Here is a 16,895-nt window from a genome sequence, read left to right on the forward strand (position 1 = left end):
ACCATAAACATGACTGGACGTAAGTCACATCGATGCATCCTCTCTGCATTGTCATCGGTACTGACTCAACCTCTAGGCGGAAAGGGCGGCAAGGGCCTCGGCAAGGGTGGTGCCAAGCGCCATCGCAAGATTCTTCGTGACAACATTCAGGGTATTACCAAGCCCGCTATCCGCCGCCTGGCGCGTCGTGGTGGTGTCAAGCGTATTTCTGCCAGTATGTCCTCCCTGTAACACCCCGCTTTCCGTTTCAGAACGCGTCCAACTAACGCGTCTTCCCCCTCAGTGATCTACGAGGAGACCCGTGGTGTCCTCAAGTCCTTCCTCGAGGGTGTCATCCGTGACGCGGTCACCTACACTGAGCACGCCAAGCGCAAGACTGTCACGTCGCTCGACGTGGTCTACGCGCTCAAGCGGCAAGGCCGCACCCTGTACGGTTTCGGTGGCTAAACAGCCCCGCGCTCGTACAACGACTCTTGATGAACCATTTTCAGCGCGCTGTCTTTTCACTTTTTTCTCTTACTCTCCATCGGGATTATGGTTGGGCTGCGATGAGTTTTCACACTATGGGCAAATGGGTTTTATTTTCTCGGTCTGGGGTTACTGTGTACCATAAGGCGGGTGGTCTGAGGAAGGCGGTCAACAAATCATGGTAAAAAGACATACCATACCAACATAATCGATGGAATCTCACTGCCTTGCGGCAGCGGGTTGTTCTTGATCAAGCACTCTGTTCTCCTTGTCTGTGTTTTGTGTCTGTCTCTGCGAGTCTCCCAGTGGGTTGGTCTCATCTCGCATCCCTCCCTGCCGCTTGATTGCTTGGTTACATGTTCTGTAACTTGCCCCGCCTCACGCTGTGGTTGCCTATACTATCGCATGATTTGTCCTGTAGTTCCGAGTCGCCAGCTTGCAGTCGATTACACCGACCTACCCCGACTCGCAGCGCACAATACTCATTTTTCTACGACAACGACCGACCATGTCCACGTTCCATCTCTACAGTGGAAGCATCATTGCATTATTTAAGTCTGATGGCTGAAGCCAGCACACTTGTTGGTTGAATCAACGCTAGGAGGGCGCTGACCTTACCCGTCTTCTCTGGGCCGACAGGCCAACCTACCTCCTCCTTGAGCAACTATGTAAATAAAATAATATTCGTGGTTTCTAGCGACGTCCTTACGTTGTCTGCAGTTTTCCCGCGTCTTTGACATCTGTGTGTGTGGTGTTGGTTTCGATGATTTTCCACGCCTTGTGGTGCACCCTTTCAATATGTGTCATCCACCACATCGCAGAAAACGTTGGGTCGATTTCCGTCGCTGTTTTTACGGGTGTTGATTGGTTTACGGCTGCGTTCCATTGCGGTTCCGATATTTTATCGTTCGTTGTGGTTCAATTGACGCTCTCTTTTCAATGTTGAGTCCTGGGGGTAACTTAACGGGCAAGTCAACACAACGCAATGTAAAATAGACCAGTAGGTCATTATTTTCGTCATTTGTGGTTGCTAGACACTGCTACGTATGATATCTGGCCTTTTTGGTCTCTCGCGGTTTAGTGTGTAGGTTTAATTTCTTGTTGTGGTTAATGAACGACACTTCTCTATCTAACTGGACTCGACCTTTTTATTTCCATATAATTTATAAAGTAAACATAACAACTTAAAATAATAAACCAACACCACAACAGTAATTTAACAAGCTAGAAAAACACAAAAACTAAGTTCGACACACAGGAATTTCATAACAGCACAGAAAGTTTTTTCGTTCCTTGAAACGAAGTGGTTGTTTGTTTATTAGTGGTCTCGCAATTAAACACCACACAACGGTGTGTGCTTAATCACCAAGACAACGTTATCACAAAGTATAGGTACAACGTGACAGCAAACATGTATCAGACCACAAAAATATTACGAGGCACAAACATTTAAAGACAATTCCCATTACTATCGGAGTTGTCGAGGGTCTTTATCGGGTAACGAGGATGGAACCCTGCTCCCGAAGCCAGAGCCATGATACGTCCAGGAGCAACACGACGGAAGTGCCACACCAAGGAGCAACGTCGGGTCACTAGGTAGCCAACATGTGTTGACTACACTCGACCAGCCGAGAAAGACAGATATAGAAGCTCCCTAACTATCGGACCCGGATACCCAGAACCTCAAGATGACGAGGATGTCTCCGAAGTCATCACCTCGAGCACAATGCATTAGATCGCGCAACTGCACACCAAAACAGGGCCACTAACAGTCCATTGCGATATAAAGCGGCATGGGGTTAAATCTTACTGCTCAGGCTCAAATGGACACTCCCAGGGTTCGGGTTCTGGTTACCCGAACGATGGGTACATACCGATGGCCACACCCGACACACAGAAAATATGATACAAGCATCGATAAGACTCCGAAAAACAGGTATATCAGGGTAGATGTCACGAGGTCATGCTGCGAGCTGACGATTCTTAAATGGTACACCCCATAAGAGAAAGTGCAGCCACGTGCGCGATTGCCAAGTAGGAAGAGTATGGGGATGGAATCGCACACTACCTTGCCGAGCGAGAGATGGGATTGTTCTGGCGGACGGGCGGAGCTGGTAGCCCCATCGTATTCATAATGTCCTGTATAACTGTCTCAGTCATGGGGACAGTCGAGTGTGATGGTGGCGGTCGGGTAGTTCGCACTGGGACTGAAACGGGGCGACGGACTTGGCGGGTTCGTGACCTCCGCTGGTAAACCAAGGACGGCATATAGAGCCGGACAAAGACCAAGCGAGTTAATCCTCGCCAACGAGACAAAGGACCCGAAATTTACCATCTCTGGATTCGGTCGAGACTAAACAAAGAGCTTATTGCCTGGGTTGGCGCCATGGCTTCCGTGCCTGAGGACTGCGCAAATTCCAAACCGGAGTTAACGAATTGACTTTATCCTTGACAAACAATCTGCACCTTATATCGGTGATATTCGTGACGTGATAGAGCAGTTGGCTCGACGCCAGAGTTGATGACGCGGAGCAGGGGCGCCCATCCCGACCTACACTCACGCACCCTAGAATCACAATATGGGGCCGCTCTGCCCTCGCTTCGCCCACTAGTTAGGGAAGCCGTTTTCTAGATCTCCGTTGCCCAGTTAAGCCACTCGAAAAATACGAGAGTCGAGTTTGGTGGCTGCAGGTCTTGGCTCACGCTCGAACTTTGCCGAGAAAGAGCTGGAGCATCATGATTGGAATGGCGCATCGCGTTGTAACGGCCGGGCTTAACTGGACTCGACCAGCCGTTCCCCGCAGTGACATTGACTGGTTCACCGGCATGGATACTAGTGGCTAAGACTTGAACGGAACTTAGTAGCGAGGGAGGATGAATCTTTCTCAGTCGGGATCTATTTATGAGCGGACTGCTGCTCACGCCCAGCCTTGATGGGTCCCCAATGATTTACTGAACCGCATTGACGGACCCGGAGCAAGTTCGGTGCACCCAAATAGTTGAGATGGCGATCAAGTATTCATCACTCGCCCTGGTGGCCATGACTGCCTTCATGTAGGTGAACCATGATGATGTGAACCTACCTCCATGAATGGGCAACTGACGACTAGCAATGCCATATTAGCCGGCCGGCAATGAGCTCACCTGTTTGCTCAGAGGTATCGTCGAGCCACCCAGCATCGTCCAGCACGCCGCCCGCAACGACCACAACATCAGGGGGATTGCCTTCCTCATGCACTTACAGGCCGCAAGCTACGACATACACCAACGAGGGATGCGCCTTTACGTGCCCGCCACAATCAGCGTGGTGCATTGCTGATGGTCTGCCGCACTATCTTCCCCAATTCGCTGCCCTATGGCTCCTAGTTGTGTCACTAACACCCGGACCAGCGTATGTCGTCCTCCCCTGCGGCTGTGACCGCGCCGCAGTCGCCCCAACGACTATCAGCCGGTGTCCGACAGCGAGCTACAACTGCTTACAATGCTCGACGGGTTGGGGTATTGCAACTGTGACCGACCCTAACTGCCCGCCGTCCTCGACTGCGACTGCGAAGCCCACACGGGCTTGAAAGACACCCGGAAGCTTGGTCATTGACTGCTAGGCGGTCATGGGGCGGAGGATTGTATGCCCCGGGGTTGTGGGTTGGACAGTCGCCGCACGTCCTGGGGTTTGGCGAAATCATCCTGTACCGTCAGCAATAAATCTGATCGACGTAAACCGTTCGTTCCCTGAGTATCTCCGTACTGCCTTGCTCACCGGGGTCCGCCGGCAGCGGCCCCATGCGCTTTTGACTCGTGCTCACTTCTATGTTGCCTCCCGTACGGATGTTGCTGATCTCACTCCAACGGGGCGTTTGCTCGACCTGGAAATCTGACCGCAATGTACGATGAGCCTGACGGGTGAGTGGTCTTCTAGAAGGCGGGGTTACTAGGCGGGGTATGACCGCGTACGAAATCCGTGTTGGACGAGAACTGAACCGCATGCGTCGACAATTGGCATAGGAAGAAAGCAAGACCTGCTTGTCTCTTGCCTTGAGTGAACCCGATGAAGTCCATTCCCAACAGGCTCTTGCTCAACATATATCGTCGAGGAGTCGGCAAGACCCCACCAAGCTAGTGGTCTGGCCACAATAATACGAGGAGGCAACTGGCAGGAGCATTGGAGAAAAAAGGGTTAGATCTCAACATCTGCACGAGCTGGCGCTGGTAAACAGAGCGATTGAGCGGACGCTCCATGCTGGATGGGAATAAATCTCTTCCACTGGGAAAAGAAAGAAAGAAAGAGAAAGGAGAACAAAAAACATAAGAGAAAAAGGGGGAAAAAGAGAATCAAAAACAAGAGCAAAGAGAAAGAAAGAAAGAAAGAGCCCCGGTGCTCGGGACCACCTTAAATGGATGTTAGTTTTGTGGCTGATTTAATGGGCGACGCGCTTCATCGCGTGCTGGTCGCGATGACAGGGGAGAAGGCGTGTGGGGGTCTGCCTCTTGTCCTATTGGTTACAGGAGCTCTCAAAGTCTCTTTTGGGAAAGGCCGACAGGGGCTGCCCAGCGGATATTTCTTTTCCCCTGACATGTTTCGGCTCTGCTTGACATCTTTTCAACTCAGTCTCCGACAAGCCACTTTGCAACTTTCCCAGCGACCGTTGCTGGACGCGATGCTTGAAACGCGAATGGTCCTTTGCTTCGCCAATTCCTTGCCGTTTCATTAGATAATTGCACCGACCTTTCTGTTTGTTACCCGTCTGCTTGCAATTTGACTGGTCGGGTCCTTATGCTGCGGTCAAACTCGGGACGGTGTGCGACGAATAAACCCATAAACCGGGCGGCTGCGAATTCTGCTTTAGGCCCGGTGACGTTGTGAACCCTCCAAGCTGTTAAGCTCGGATATTTGGTTAGATGCCTGCAGTGTGTGTACATACCACAAACAGGATGTTGCCTCACAGTGCCAGGGACAGCGATCAACATCGTCGCAACACGCGTCGTACCAGTTTTCGAGGACACCCTCGCGGTCCGCAAAAAAGCTTCGAACCGATGTTCTGTGGAGCTCTCACGTTGCTTCCGAGCCTTACGAGCCGCTTCCCTGGTGAAAGGCTTACGAAACAAGACCTGAAGCAGGGTGTCGGGTTCCTGGTGCCGTCCTTGGATCTTTTTTGGTATCAACCGCGGTGACTGACACAAGTTTCCTTACCATCCACCGAGACCGCTGGATGGGCGCCCATCTGCCGCTAGCGCCCGTTGCCGGACCTGAGGCTCGGACTAATACTATTTCCAGTTATACTACCACTTAGGTGCTGGGTCCATCTCGATGCCACATACCGACGGAGCGGGGGCGCGGAGCCTCTCCCGGACATCACCGGGCTGAGCCGTCTGCTTTGTGCGTCCTCAGTCCGTGGATAGGCACCAGTGCAGCCCCCATATTCCAAAATGTGGGATGTGCGATTTCATGGGGTGGCTCGCTCGGGGCCCCGGATAACAACAACTTCTCCCCCAGGCCTCCGAACCTGGAGTATCGGGAATACTGTAGCAGTCGGGTGACCGAGTTACACGATGCATGTGGGCGTTGTGGAGGGGGTCATGGGAGCCATGTTGGATACGCAGGGTTGATATGTTTGGAAACTCCGTTGCGGCCCACCGAGACGGGGCCGCAAAAGGTCTCCGCCCGTTCCGGCGCGAACGGACCGAATAACGTCACTCCACTCAGTTGCGAACATGACGTTGGCTTGGGCAACACTCTTGAGTGGAAGCACCGTGGTGGTGTAAATCCACGGTGCAGTGCTCCAACAACGGCACCTCCCAGGCAAAGGGTTGACCCTCACAAGGTCCGTGAGTGATGGAAGGCACGACGATGGTCTCGGAACCTCCACTTTCGGCAGGGCCGGTCCCTAGGAAACTGCTCTTGACCTCGTCCTTCTACTCTTGACCCCTTTCCACTCCATGGGGCCCCTCGTCTTCCGCTCCTTCCTCTCCATGTTACAGACTGCAGCTGATCTGATCCAAGAAATTTTTATTGAACGGACCCCGTCGTGGGCCCCTCGTCTACCCCGCCAGTTTGACTAAAATATCATCAGGCCTTCAGCTTTCATCTGACCTTTTCCTTTATTTACAGATCAACTTGTCACATTTTTGTCCTGTGAAGAAACCTCCCCTGGCCTGTTGACCAACCTGGGATTCAAGATCTCTCCAACGACTTGTGAATCAAGAAAACAAACATGGCGTTCAAGCGTTACCATAAAGGCTCGGCAGAACATGGCCCGCCCAAAATAGAAACCCCGTCGGCGGCGGCCATTGCCGCCGAGCAACAGAAGATCACGGCGCTCGCCATATTCCTCGGCGCGGTTGCCAGTATTGGCGGTTTCATGTTCGGATATGTCAGGTATGAGATCAGTGCACTACCTGCCTGGTCACCCGGTGGGCTTGTGAATTGAATTCACACTGACATAGACTTTAGTGGTCAAATTTCGGGCTTTTTCGATATGGAGGACTATGGCATCCGCTTCGGCGAGCACAACCCCGTCACTGGAGCGTACGATTTCAGCGCACCTCGCCAGGGTGCCATTGTCGGTCTCCTCCCAGCCGGTTGTCTCTTTGGTTCTCTGATTGCCGGGAACATTGCGGACTCTCTAGGTCGCCGCATGGCCATCTCTGTGTCTGCGCTGTTCTGCTGTGTTGGCAACATCATCGAAATCTCATCCCAGTCCTCGTGGGCCCAATTCGCAGTTGGCCGCTTGGTTACCGGTCTCGGCATTGGTTCACTCTCGGTCGCCGTTCCCATGTACCAGTCTGAGTCGAGTCCCGCCATCCTCCGCGGCGTCCTGATTTCCACTTACCAGCTCTTCATCACTTTGGGCATCTGGACCGCCGAGATGATCAACTATGGAACCCACAACATGTCGGGCTCTGCGTCGTGGCGCATCCCCAACGGCCTGTCTTTCCTATGGTCCTTGATCCTTGGCGCCGGTATCCTTCTTCTTCCCGAGTCTCCCCGCTACGCTTACCGCAAAGGCCGTGAGGACGAGGCTCGCCAGACCATCGCCCGCCTAGCTGGTCTCGATTCCAACTCGCCATCGGTCAACCAACAAATCGACGACATTCGCCAGAAGCTTGATGAAGAACAGGCCGGCGCAACGACGAGCTGGTACGAAATCTTCACGGGCCCTCGCATGCTGTATCGGACTCTGCTGGGTATTACGCTTCAGGTGAGCCTCCATTCTTTTGTTTTCTTTGGCGATCTTACAGCCGCTAACCGCATCCTAGGCCGGTCAACAACTCACGGGCGCCAACTTCTTTTTCTACTACGGAACCACCATTTTTAGGGCCACTGGCCTTAGCGACAGCTATGTGACCCAGATTATACTCGGGTCCGTGAACGTCTTCTGCACATTTGGTGGACTGTACGTTGTCAAGAAGTGTGGCCGGCGGAACGCGCTCATGGCTGGTGCTCTCTGGATGATGGTTTGCTTCTTGGTCTATTCCTTTGTCGGACACTTTAAGCTCGACCCTGTGAACCCCGCCAACACGCCCGCGGCCGGGAACGTCCTCATTGTTTTCTCCTGCCTATTCATCGTCGCCTTCGCCACCACTTGGGGTCCTCTAGTCTGGGCTGTCGTCGCCGAGCTTTACCCCGCCAAGTACCGCGCCCCAGCAATGGCACTTGCCACTGCGAGCAACTGGTTGTGGAACTTCCTGATGAGCTTCTTTACCCGCTTCATCACGGATTCTATTGGCTACCTCTACGGGTTGGTCTTTGCGGGTTGTTGTGCGGTGCTTGTCCTGGTTGTGTTTTTCTTTCTCATTGAAAGCAAGGACCGCAGCCTGGAGGAGATCGACACGATGTACTTGCTACATGTGGGCCCGATTCGGAGCAGCAAGTGGGAGGATGGGGAGATGTCGAACAGCGCTGGGTCTAGTGAACTTCAATCACGGCAGCAGTCACCAAACGGCAAGGGACAGATCCGCAATCCTTGAACATGTATGTTGTTTATTCTTTCCCCTGGAAAGTGGCCCAGTGCATTGAAATAGCTGGCATGGCGTCACGGAGCTTGTGTATTGTGCTACATCTCTTACTACGACTGGTGTGGTCTTGGGCCCGGGGCCTCTGGCTTCGAACGGGTTGTCGGTTGGTGAATACGGGAGTGAGGTGGGGTGGGGTGGGACATTGTTACTTTTAACTCGCTGTGGGACCTGGCCATTCTCGGCACTTTGTGTATTTGAACGTCTGTTGCCTCAGGCAAAAGTGTATTTATATCATGATACCAGTAGCTACTCCAAGGAGCGGTAGCTTACTCAGTGGTATCCTAAGAGGCAATCGATGCTTTTATGTCTCAACCTCCCGTTTGATGTTGACATTCAAAAGGTTGAGAAAAGTTTGCGGCATCTCAATATCTCCGAGCGCCAAGCCCAGTGTAACGCTAGCATTCGGCCCAGGGCGAGATCCAGAGCCGCGACGAAGAGCCGGGCCCACTGGGCGATCAGGGTAAGGGGCCAAAAATTATCTTTAAAAAAGGCGCAGAGCGCGGTGACACCGGAGTCCTGCCGAGCTGGGCTCGCACTGCTCGTTCATACCACGGATTCATAAACTCCCAGGGCCTGGGCGGGTCTGGGAAAAACCTGGAACCTAGCAGCAGAAGCCGAGCCCGCCCGAGACAGGGGTTCCATCCATAGCTGAGTGGGCGGAAGTGGGTGTGGCAACGTCAGTCGTATCATCGAGGTGAATTTTTTTTCTCCGCTTATCATTTTGGACCCTCTCGCGTTTTGTTGATCGAGCGAGTTTTTCGTATTTTTTTTTACTACGTATCCCGGGGAGCATTGATGTGAGTTCGTGTGTCGTTGTATTCGTAAAAGGGTGTCAAGGAAACCTGAATACATAAAACCGTACCATGCAACAACAGATGAACTTGGATGAGGCCAAGCATAGATGGTGTTGTTGAAACCGGAAGGTACCTGGGAACTGACCACGAACGGGCAGATACTTAGGATGGAAATTGAAAAGCCGGGCGGTTGAAGATATGGAGCTTATCAGTTACATGTTAGTATGCATCATTTGTTTTTCTTCGTTCGTTTGTCATCACCGACTTCCGCCCCCTGTTGTAATGTACAGTTATAGCCCCGGGCCCGGCCGATGGAGTGGCGGGTGGACGGGATGGCGCGGCTTGCATTTCCATCTCTGGTATCTGGTTTTTTTGGAGGTCCCTCCCTGCCCATTTTCCTGTTATGTATGGATGATAGAAACAGAAGCTGGTCTGGGCTGGCGAGGCTGGGTGGGCTTGGCTTGACTTGGCTTGGATTTGTTTGGGTTTCGGCTTTCAGCGGCTTGGGACGAGGGGTGAATATGGGATGGCGATTTTTGGGGGGATTTTTTTTTTACCCGCTCTCAAGCTGGAGTGGTGCACCTGGACGCCTGGACACCTGGAGAAAATTTTGAGGTTGCCATGGGTGTTTAGGCTGTTGGTATCGAGGTTAGTCAATGGGCGAGAGTAGATGGGCATTTGGTGGTCTGGACGGTAAAGTTTTTGTGCCCCATTTTGTTTATAGTCGAGCCCGCAGTGTTTATGCCCATGAGCTTGCCGTCCTCATCATCCATTTGTAGTTTTCCTCCTCTTTTACGAATTGCCGAAGGCCAAAACACGCTCGGGGATCTATCGATTCCTATCGACAAGACCTCCATCGCTCAGAACCTTACTTTGTTGGCCAGACCTTTACTTTATTGCTCAGAACTTTGGCCCTTTATCCACACTCGACCCACTCCGAGGCTGTGGAAGAAAAGGAGACGCCCGCCCACGATTTCTTTGGCAGGTCTCATCTGTGTCGCGAGCCGAACTTCCAGAGTTGGGCAATTTGGATATATCGGATACCTCTGTTTATGAGTGAGCTGCCGGGCTTGGGTTCGATCTCACGTCATAGTATTGTTCTTCGTTGTCAAGAATCAACACCCGTTACAGCATCTTGTGGTTATCAATACTGTTTGTGGGAGGTCCCTGAAGCCGGAGATTCGAAACCTCCACCGACGAGAACCGAACTGGGGTATCCACTCGAGATCGACTAACTGGTTTTTTTTCCCGCTCAAGCTCTGACTCCCATTTATCGTGGGAGAGTGAGAGAAGGGTTGGATTTGTGAGACGGACGGCCACACGCACACACACGCGCATCCCTGGATGGTCGTCTCCGTGGGTATTCTCGGCTGCTGCTCCGTTGTGCCTTCCCTGGGAATATAGTCTGACTCAGCCGGTGCCCGATCTTCTGGCTGTTTTCCGGAGGGTTGACCTCTTGAGAATATTCTGGTGGTGACTGGCCGGGTAGTGCGCCAGAACCCCCCTCAGTGCGTCACTTGATCCTCGAGTTTGAACGAGTTCGCCTACCCCATACACACGGTTATTTCGAAGGTACAGTATCACCGAGCTAGACCGACGACAACGACAACGAGTTAAAGGCCATGGGGGCCACCGGAATCTCGGGGGACTTCTCGTCCTCCGGGGAGGATGTTGGTGGTATTAGGAACAAGGCAGGCCGTAACGTCGGCAGCGGCGGCATGTCCATCGGCGCCGGCGCTAAGGAGGTAGGGGGTGAAAAGGACTTCGCCGGTGTCAGAACAATTCCGAATGGGAAGGGCGACAACCCCAACAGTGACGCCGATTCTGCGCAACAAGGCGAACTACAGCGCCAGCTATCGGGTCGGCATCTCAACTTCATCGCCATCGGTGGCACGATCGGAACGGGATTCTTTCTCGGGACGGGAACGGCGCTGGTCAAGGCCGGGCCGGCCGGGTGTCTGATTTCGTATATCTTTGTCGGGACGATTCTGTGGTCGGTCATGGTGTGTCTGGGTGAACTAGCGACGTACATCCCGACAGCAGGGGCGTTTTCGGCGTATGCGACGCGGTTTGTGGATTCGAGCTTGGGGTTTGCGGTCGGGTGGCTCTACTGGTTCGGCTGTGAGTCCCTTGCGTGCTTTTCGAGACCATGTTCTGTGGTCGTGATAAGTTTTTATCACCTTATTTTCTGAGTAGGAGCTAATGATGCGTGTCCAGGGGCCGTCACTTACGCCTTATCACTCGTCGCAGCCGGTCTAATTATCCAGTACTGGAAAGCGGATATCAACATCGGCATTCTGATCGCTGTTTTCTGGGTCGTTTTCACGGTCGTCAACTACCTACCCGTCGGCATATACGGCGAGCTCGAGATGTGGCTGTCCAGTCTCAAGGTCATTACCATCGTCGGCTTCATCATCTTTGCCATCTGCATCGCGGCCGGCGCCGGCCAGGAAGGCGTCATCGGGTTCAAGTACTGGAATCACCCCGGCGCCTTCAACGAGTACCTCGTCCCTGGAGATGTGGGTCAGTTCGTTGGCTTCTGGGCCGTGCTGATCCAGGCGTCGGTATCCTACCAGGGCGCGGAGTTGGTCGGTGTTGGCGCCGGCGAGGCCCGCGACCCTCGCAAGACGGTCCCGCAAGCCATCCGCGTCACGTACTGGGGCATCATGTCCTTGTTTGTCACCACCATGCTGCTCATCACCATGGTCGTGCCCTCATCCGACAAGAACCTGCTCAACGACTCCGGCAATGCGTCGGCTTCCCCGCTCGTTATCGCCGCCCATCGCGCCGGCGTCAAAGTACTCCCGGACATCATCAACGCCGTGCTGCTCACCGCCGTGCTCTCCGCGGCCAACTCCAACGTCTACTCCGGCTCGCGCGTCCTGCTGGCCCTGGCCGAGGAAGGACAGGCCCCGGCCATCTTCAAAAAGACCAACCGCCACGGCATCCCCGTGTACGCAGTCGCCGGCACCGCGGTCTTTGGGCTCTTGGGCTTCCTCAACCTCTCCTCAGACGGCGGGAAGGTCTTTAACTGGCTGCTCAATATTACTGGTGTCGCAGGCTTGACCACTTGGGCCAGCACCTGCCTCTCCCACCTGGCTTTCATGCGCGCCCTGAAAGCCCAGGGCATTTCGCGCTCGGAGTTGCCATACATCTCGCGATTCCAGCCGTACACAGCCGTGTATGGACTGTTCTTTAACGTGCTGATCATGCTGACGCAAGGGTTTACCGCGTTTATCAACTGGAACGTCAGTGACTTTTTTGCGGCGTATATTAGCTTGATCTTGTTTGTCGTGTTGTGGGCGGGTCACAAGTTGTGGTATCGCCAGCCGATGGTTGATCCGAGGACGGCGGATCTGGCAAGGGGGCGGTATGACTTGAACGAGGAGCGGTCGGCTGCTGATGGGGGTGTTTGAGTACTACCTATGTTGCTTTTGGTTTTGTTTGTGTGTACGAAATAATGGGGCGGGGAAAAGGGGAGTAATGAGAAACCTGTGCGAGTGGGAGCAAGGGGGATACGTTATTGTTATACGACTGCATGCATCATAGCCATATAAATTACCTGTACTGTTTCTACCTTTTTCGGTTCGATCAATCAACCAAACCTGAGATCACACCTAGGCTCCTTGACTAGATAACCATGTTCCAGCTCACCTTCTTCCCCCTCATCATCGCCAGCACTCCAACTGGCAAGAACTGCTTATCCACTAGGTTCAGCCCGTCAAAGTCCGCCAGGAGGTCCTTGGCATACAGCTGCAAGAACCACTTCTTCTCCGCGTCGAGGCGCACACTGTCAGCGGATAAAAATGCCCTCAGCGCGCTCTCGACTTCCTTGCTCAGCGCAATCTCCTCCCGGTCGGGCACGACGATGAGCTTGTTGAAGGTAACCATGAACGCGCCGCTTGTCGACTCGCGGAAACGCGAATACTCTTCTAGCGAGAAAAACTCGCCCGTGTAGGCATCTATGACGGTCTGATCGGGGGAGACGCCGGTGCTGCGGCGAATGATTCTGGAGAGACGTTCACTTAGGTCGGCTTTGCTTGTCTTTTCGAAGAAAGCCTTGGCGGCGAGATACCGAGTTCGCTCGTCGTCGAGGAACTCATCGAGTATGTCTTTGGGGCTTTGGGTGATGTTGTTGCGGACGAGAAATAGTCCGACAAAGGGGTTGCGGAGGCCCAGACCGCCGAGCTGTTCGGGGAGATGGATGAAGGCATCGGGCAGGTTGGAGACCCCGAAGCGGTCCTGTATCATTTGTTTGACTGGTAGAGTGCCGGATAGTTAGCAATGGAAGGTTGTATGGGGATTACGTGACCTCTCTCTCTCTCTGTGTGCTGTCCACCAACTTACCATACTCAACGACGCCTGTTTCTTTGCCGTCCGAGACAGGAAACAGCCTATCCAGAATGCTTTGGTACGTATCCAGAACGTCATTGACATGCTCACGGCCAAAACAGTGCGCCGGTTCGCCAAACGTATGACTGAAGAAGCGTCCCATGCAGCTATTCCACGTCTGGACCCATGAGAGCACACTTTTGGACTCAGCGAGCTGCGTTTTCAGCTGGTCAACGTGCGCCATGACTAGCTTCTGATCAATCCCCCACTTCCCGGTCTTTGGGTCGAGACACAGGAAGCCGATCCTCACTGGCCCGGCTGGCAGGATGTTGACGATGCTAAGATTCCGCGGCGAAGCACCGGGTAGGTAGACAGAACCGGTTTTGGCCCTGTTGAAGTCAAGCCCGAAGACGCGGGCAAAAGACTGCATGCAGTCCCAGGCCTGGGCAGCCCGGCTGGGCTCGCCGACCAACCAGATATCGTCGTGTAGTCGGTACAGAAAGATGCCGGTCTGCCGGTTGACGACAAAGTCCAGCAAGAAAAGCACGATCTCCCCAGTCAACTTCTCCGAGGAGTGTGCCATAGGCACCCCACGCTTGCGGATACGTGGGCCGAGCTGTGGGCGATCGTCTGAGGCCCTGTCGAGGTTGAGCGGCGACTCGAGATAAGTCTTGAAAAAGGCGATCCAGTCCTCGCCGAAGCCGAGGTAGCGCATGGCTGCGAAGACTGTGCTATGCGGGAGCCCTGTGGCGAACCACTGCAGGTCTGTCTGGACTAGCGCGACGGCGCCTCCGGGCTGCGTCTTGTTGTCGTATGTGATGCCCCGGAGCTGGTGAACTGCTAGCTCGGCGGTGAGTTGGCGTAGGAGCTGCTGTTTGATGCCGGAACGTTTCTGCGGCGATGCGGTCGCGTCTTCACCCCCGCCACGCCCATCATAACTGCTCGTCGTGCTGTTATCGTCGTCGTCGTCGTAGTTGTTGTCTCCGTCGAAAAGAGAGGTCTCGGTGGTGGGCAGCTGGGAGAGGAAGAACTTGTCAAAGTAGTCGGATACGCGTTGCGATCTGACATTGGACACGCTGTTCTGGATGATCGACCCACTGAAGAAGGCATACCGATCTCGGTCTGCCTGACCAGGCTCTATGTTGCCATCTCGGTCCCGCGAGTACATGGTATCCATGAAATCTTTCAGCAGTGGCTTGATCATGTTGCATAGACGGATACCAATGTGCTGGACAAAGATCATCTGCAGGATGTCGTCGTCCGCCCACACACGGTATTTACCGTTGAGGCCACGGCGCGGCATCACGCGGATGCCCTCCTCACCGGCGTCCCACTGCCAATGTTTCAAATCGGAGAAGCGCATGTTCAGCACGTCGGCAATCTCGGACTTGGCAATGTCGTTGTCCAAAAAGTCGCGCAGGATGGCTTGTTTCTCATCGCTGAGAATGTCCTCTGTCAGAAGCCCCTTGATGCAGCTGGTCAAGGATTCCTTCGTGAAGGGGGTGGTCTCGTGCATGAAGTCGGCACCCGCCGTGCCAACTTTTTCGCGCAATGATTTCAGCCGTTTCTGGTCCTCTTCACTTGGTAACGTGCGGTCGATGAAGCGGTGCATTTCCGACTCGTCTGTCTCGAGTGGCTGGAACACAACCGATTCGAACTTGTCGACGAGCTCGCTGAGCCGCTGGCGCTGGCGTTCTGCAACAAGCTCAAACGAATCGCCATCCACATCGTCTGTCGCCGCCGACTGTGACTCGACAACGGGTTGGTCCATCCATTCTGCGTGGGAGGGGGGTCACTGTCAGGGATCAGAGCACACCGGAGCATCATGGAACACGGGAGGGCCACACGATAAGGCAATAAGGGTGGCTTACCGGTCAAAAGCCTTGAATACAGATGCGCCATGTCAAGCTTGCGGCTTTGGATATCGAGTTTGGCACGAAGCTGGCCGCTGAACTCATCTAGCTTGGAAACTGGGACGGAAGCATCGTAGCGTGACTGGTCTAGCCAGCGGCGAATGTTGTCGAGATTGGTGTCGTTGACGGCAGGAGGATAGAGCGCCTTGACGGCGCCGAGGAGAAGAGATAGGCGGTCCCTCGCATCCGAGGCGGCGTCGACTTTGTCAAGATGCTCGCGCTTGTGGTTTTCATATGACTTGCGGCGGGACTCGAGCTCGCGGATCTTACTGAGGGTGATGCTTTGGAGCGTCTTAGACAGGACGGAGGTGGGCGACGCCATGTTGAATTCAACTCAATATGGTATAAGAATTGGTGAGCGGCGGTCTGGAAAGCAGTGGCTCTGGTTCACGAACAATTCCTGGGATCAAGCCCAGTCTTTTAACTACCAACCATGGCCAATACCCCTTGCCAAAGCCCCCCAATGACCTCGCCATCTCTGACATTTGAGGGGTTGTGATGTGTCACACACTCACACGCTCTTTCAGCTCCAGGCAGGTTGGCCATCGGGATGGTGTTAATTGTGCTGTGGGCTGGTGAAGAGGTGCATTGTTTGGCCGAAACGGGAAAGTGGCGTGTCGGGTGCCTGTTGGTCTTGGCGATCAGTGGGTCGCCGCACTGGTTGAAGCGGCCTCATCTTTCGCATTCCTCGCAAAGCTTCCCACGTTGTGATTGTGTATGAAGAAGGAAGGAATATGGTGATGGATTGATGAAAGGTCCTCCGTAGCGTAGCTCGAAACACCGGCACCCGCTGTCGAAAAAAAGTCCCGAGCCAGTCGGCGGTCAACCCATCTCGAGTTAGAGTCGAGCCATTCGCCCCGCCGAAAAGGATATCTCAGATGCCGTTTTATATCGCTCAGGTAGCATAAAAGGAGCGACGTGAACCTTCACAGGCTTTCGTAAGAGAGGTCTGGCCTCATTTCTCTTTGTTGTTTGGATGAATTCAGGTTCAGAGTGCTGGCGGATTATGTCAGCGGGGAGGCTTCCTTATCTCCTGACTTACTATGTAGGTATCCCCCACCCAGCCCTGAAAGCCTGCCTGCCAGCTGTCAAAGTATGCACGGACTCTATCGCAGGCTCAATTTGTGGGGCTCCGACAGCGGCTTCCCGTTTTTGCATTCTTCCACCCCGGTAATCACTAGTCCTGCACTGTGTACACGAGCCAAGCCGTACGAAGTACGAATAGAGGGTGCGGGTACTAGGTCAAGGCCATTGACAACAAAGTTCCTAGCAGGTACGGTTCTTGCGGGAATATTTCAATCGCTTCTTGTAGAGTGGTCATGCTGCTGTTTTGGGCCCGTTGAAATCTGTCGCTTGTGCATGGAGACCTTGTAAA

The 16,895-nt window shown here is 53.8% G+C and overlaps 5 protein-coding genes across 5 annotated transcripts; 4 read left to right on the forward strand and 1 right to left on the reverse strand.

Annotated features, from left to right (window-relative positions):
- Positions 1–9: 9 nt before the first annotated feature.
- Positions 10–447, forward strand: C8A04DRAFT_28250 (histone-fold-containing protein; the record flags this gene model as incomplete). Its single annotated transcript, XM_062780578.1, has 3 exons — positions 10–19; positions 77–214; positions 284–447. The coding sequence occupies 3 exons, from the start codon at positions 10–12 to the stop codon at positions 445–447; spliced, it is 312 nt and encodes a 103-aa protein (XP_062637500.1).
- A 3,025-nt stretch (positions 448–3,472) lies between these two features.
- Positions 3,473–4,037, forward strand: C8A04DRAFT_11844 (uncharacterized protein; the record flags this gene model as incomplete). The annotated part of the gene is made up of 3 exons (XM_062777117.1): positions 3,473–3,522; positions 3,593–3,789; positions 3,859–4,037. 3 exons carry the CDS (start codon positions 3,473–3,475, stop codon positions 4,035–4,037), a joined length of 426 nt encoding a protein of 141 aa, XP_062637501.1.
- Positions 4,038–6,677: 2,640 nt separating this feature from the next.
- On the forward strand, positions 6,678–8,433 carry C8A04DRAFT_11838 (general substrate transporter; the record flags this gene model as incomplete). The annotated part of the gene is made up of 3 exons (XM_062777112.1): positions 6,678–6,841; positions 6,917–7,664; positions 7,723–8,433. The coding sequence occupies 3 exons, from the start codon at positions 6,678–6,680 to the stop codon at positions 8,431–8,433; spliced, it is 1,623 nt and encodes a 540-aa protein (XP_062637502.1).
- Positions 8,434–10,897: 2,464 nt separating this feature from the next.
- C8A04DRAFT_11841 (amino acid permease/ SLC12A domain-containing protein) lies at positions 10,898–12,691 on the forward strand (the record flags this gene model as incomplete). The annotated part of the gene is made up of 2 exons (XM_062777115.1): positions 10,898–11,396; positions 11,493–12,691. 2 exons carry the CDS (start codon positions 10,898–10,900, stop codon positions 12,689–12,691), a joined length of 1,698 nt encoding a protein of 565 aa, XP_062637503.1.
- Positions 12,692–12,905: 214 nt separating this feature from the next.
- C8A04DRAFT_36961 (uncharacterized protein) lies at positions 12,906–15,842 on the reverse strand (the record flags this gene model as incomplete). The annotated part of the gene is made up of 3 exons (XM_062783711.1): positions 12,906–13,534; positions 13,623–15,383; positions 15,479–15,842. The coding sequence occupies 3 exons, from the start codon at positions 15,840–15,842 to the stop codon at positions 12,906–12,908; spliced, it is 2,754 nt and encodes a 917-aa protein (XP_062637504.1).
- Positions 15,843–16,895: the final 1,053 nt, after the last annotated feature.

Source organism: Dichotomopilus funicola (assembly GCF_033296635.1).
Source record: "Dichotomopilus funicola strain CBS 141.50 unplaced genomic scaffold C8A04scaffold_27, whole genome shotgun sequence".
Classification (NCBI taxonomy): Eukaryota; Fungi; Ascomycota; class Sordariomycetes; order Sordariales; family Chaetomiaceae; genus Dichotomopilus; species Dichotomopilus funicola.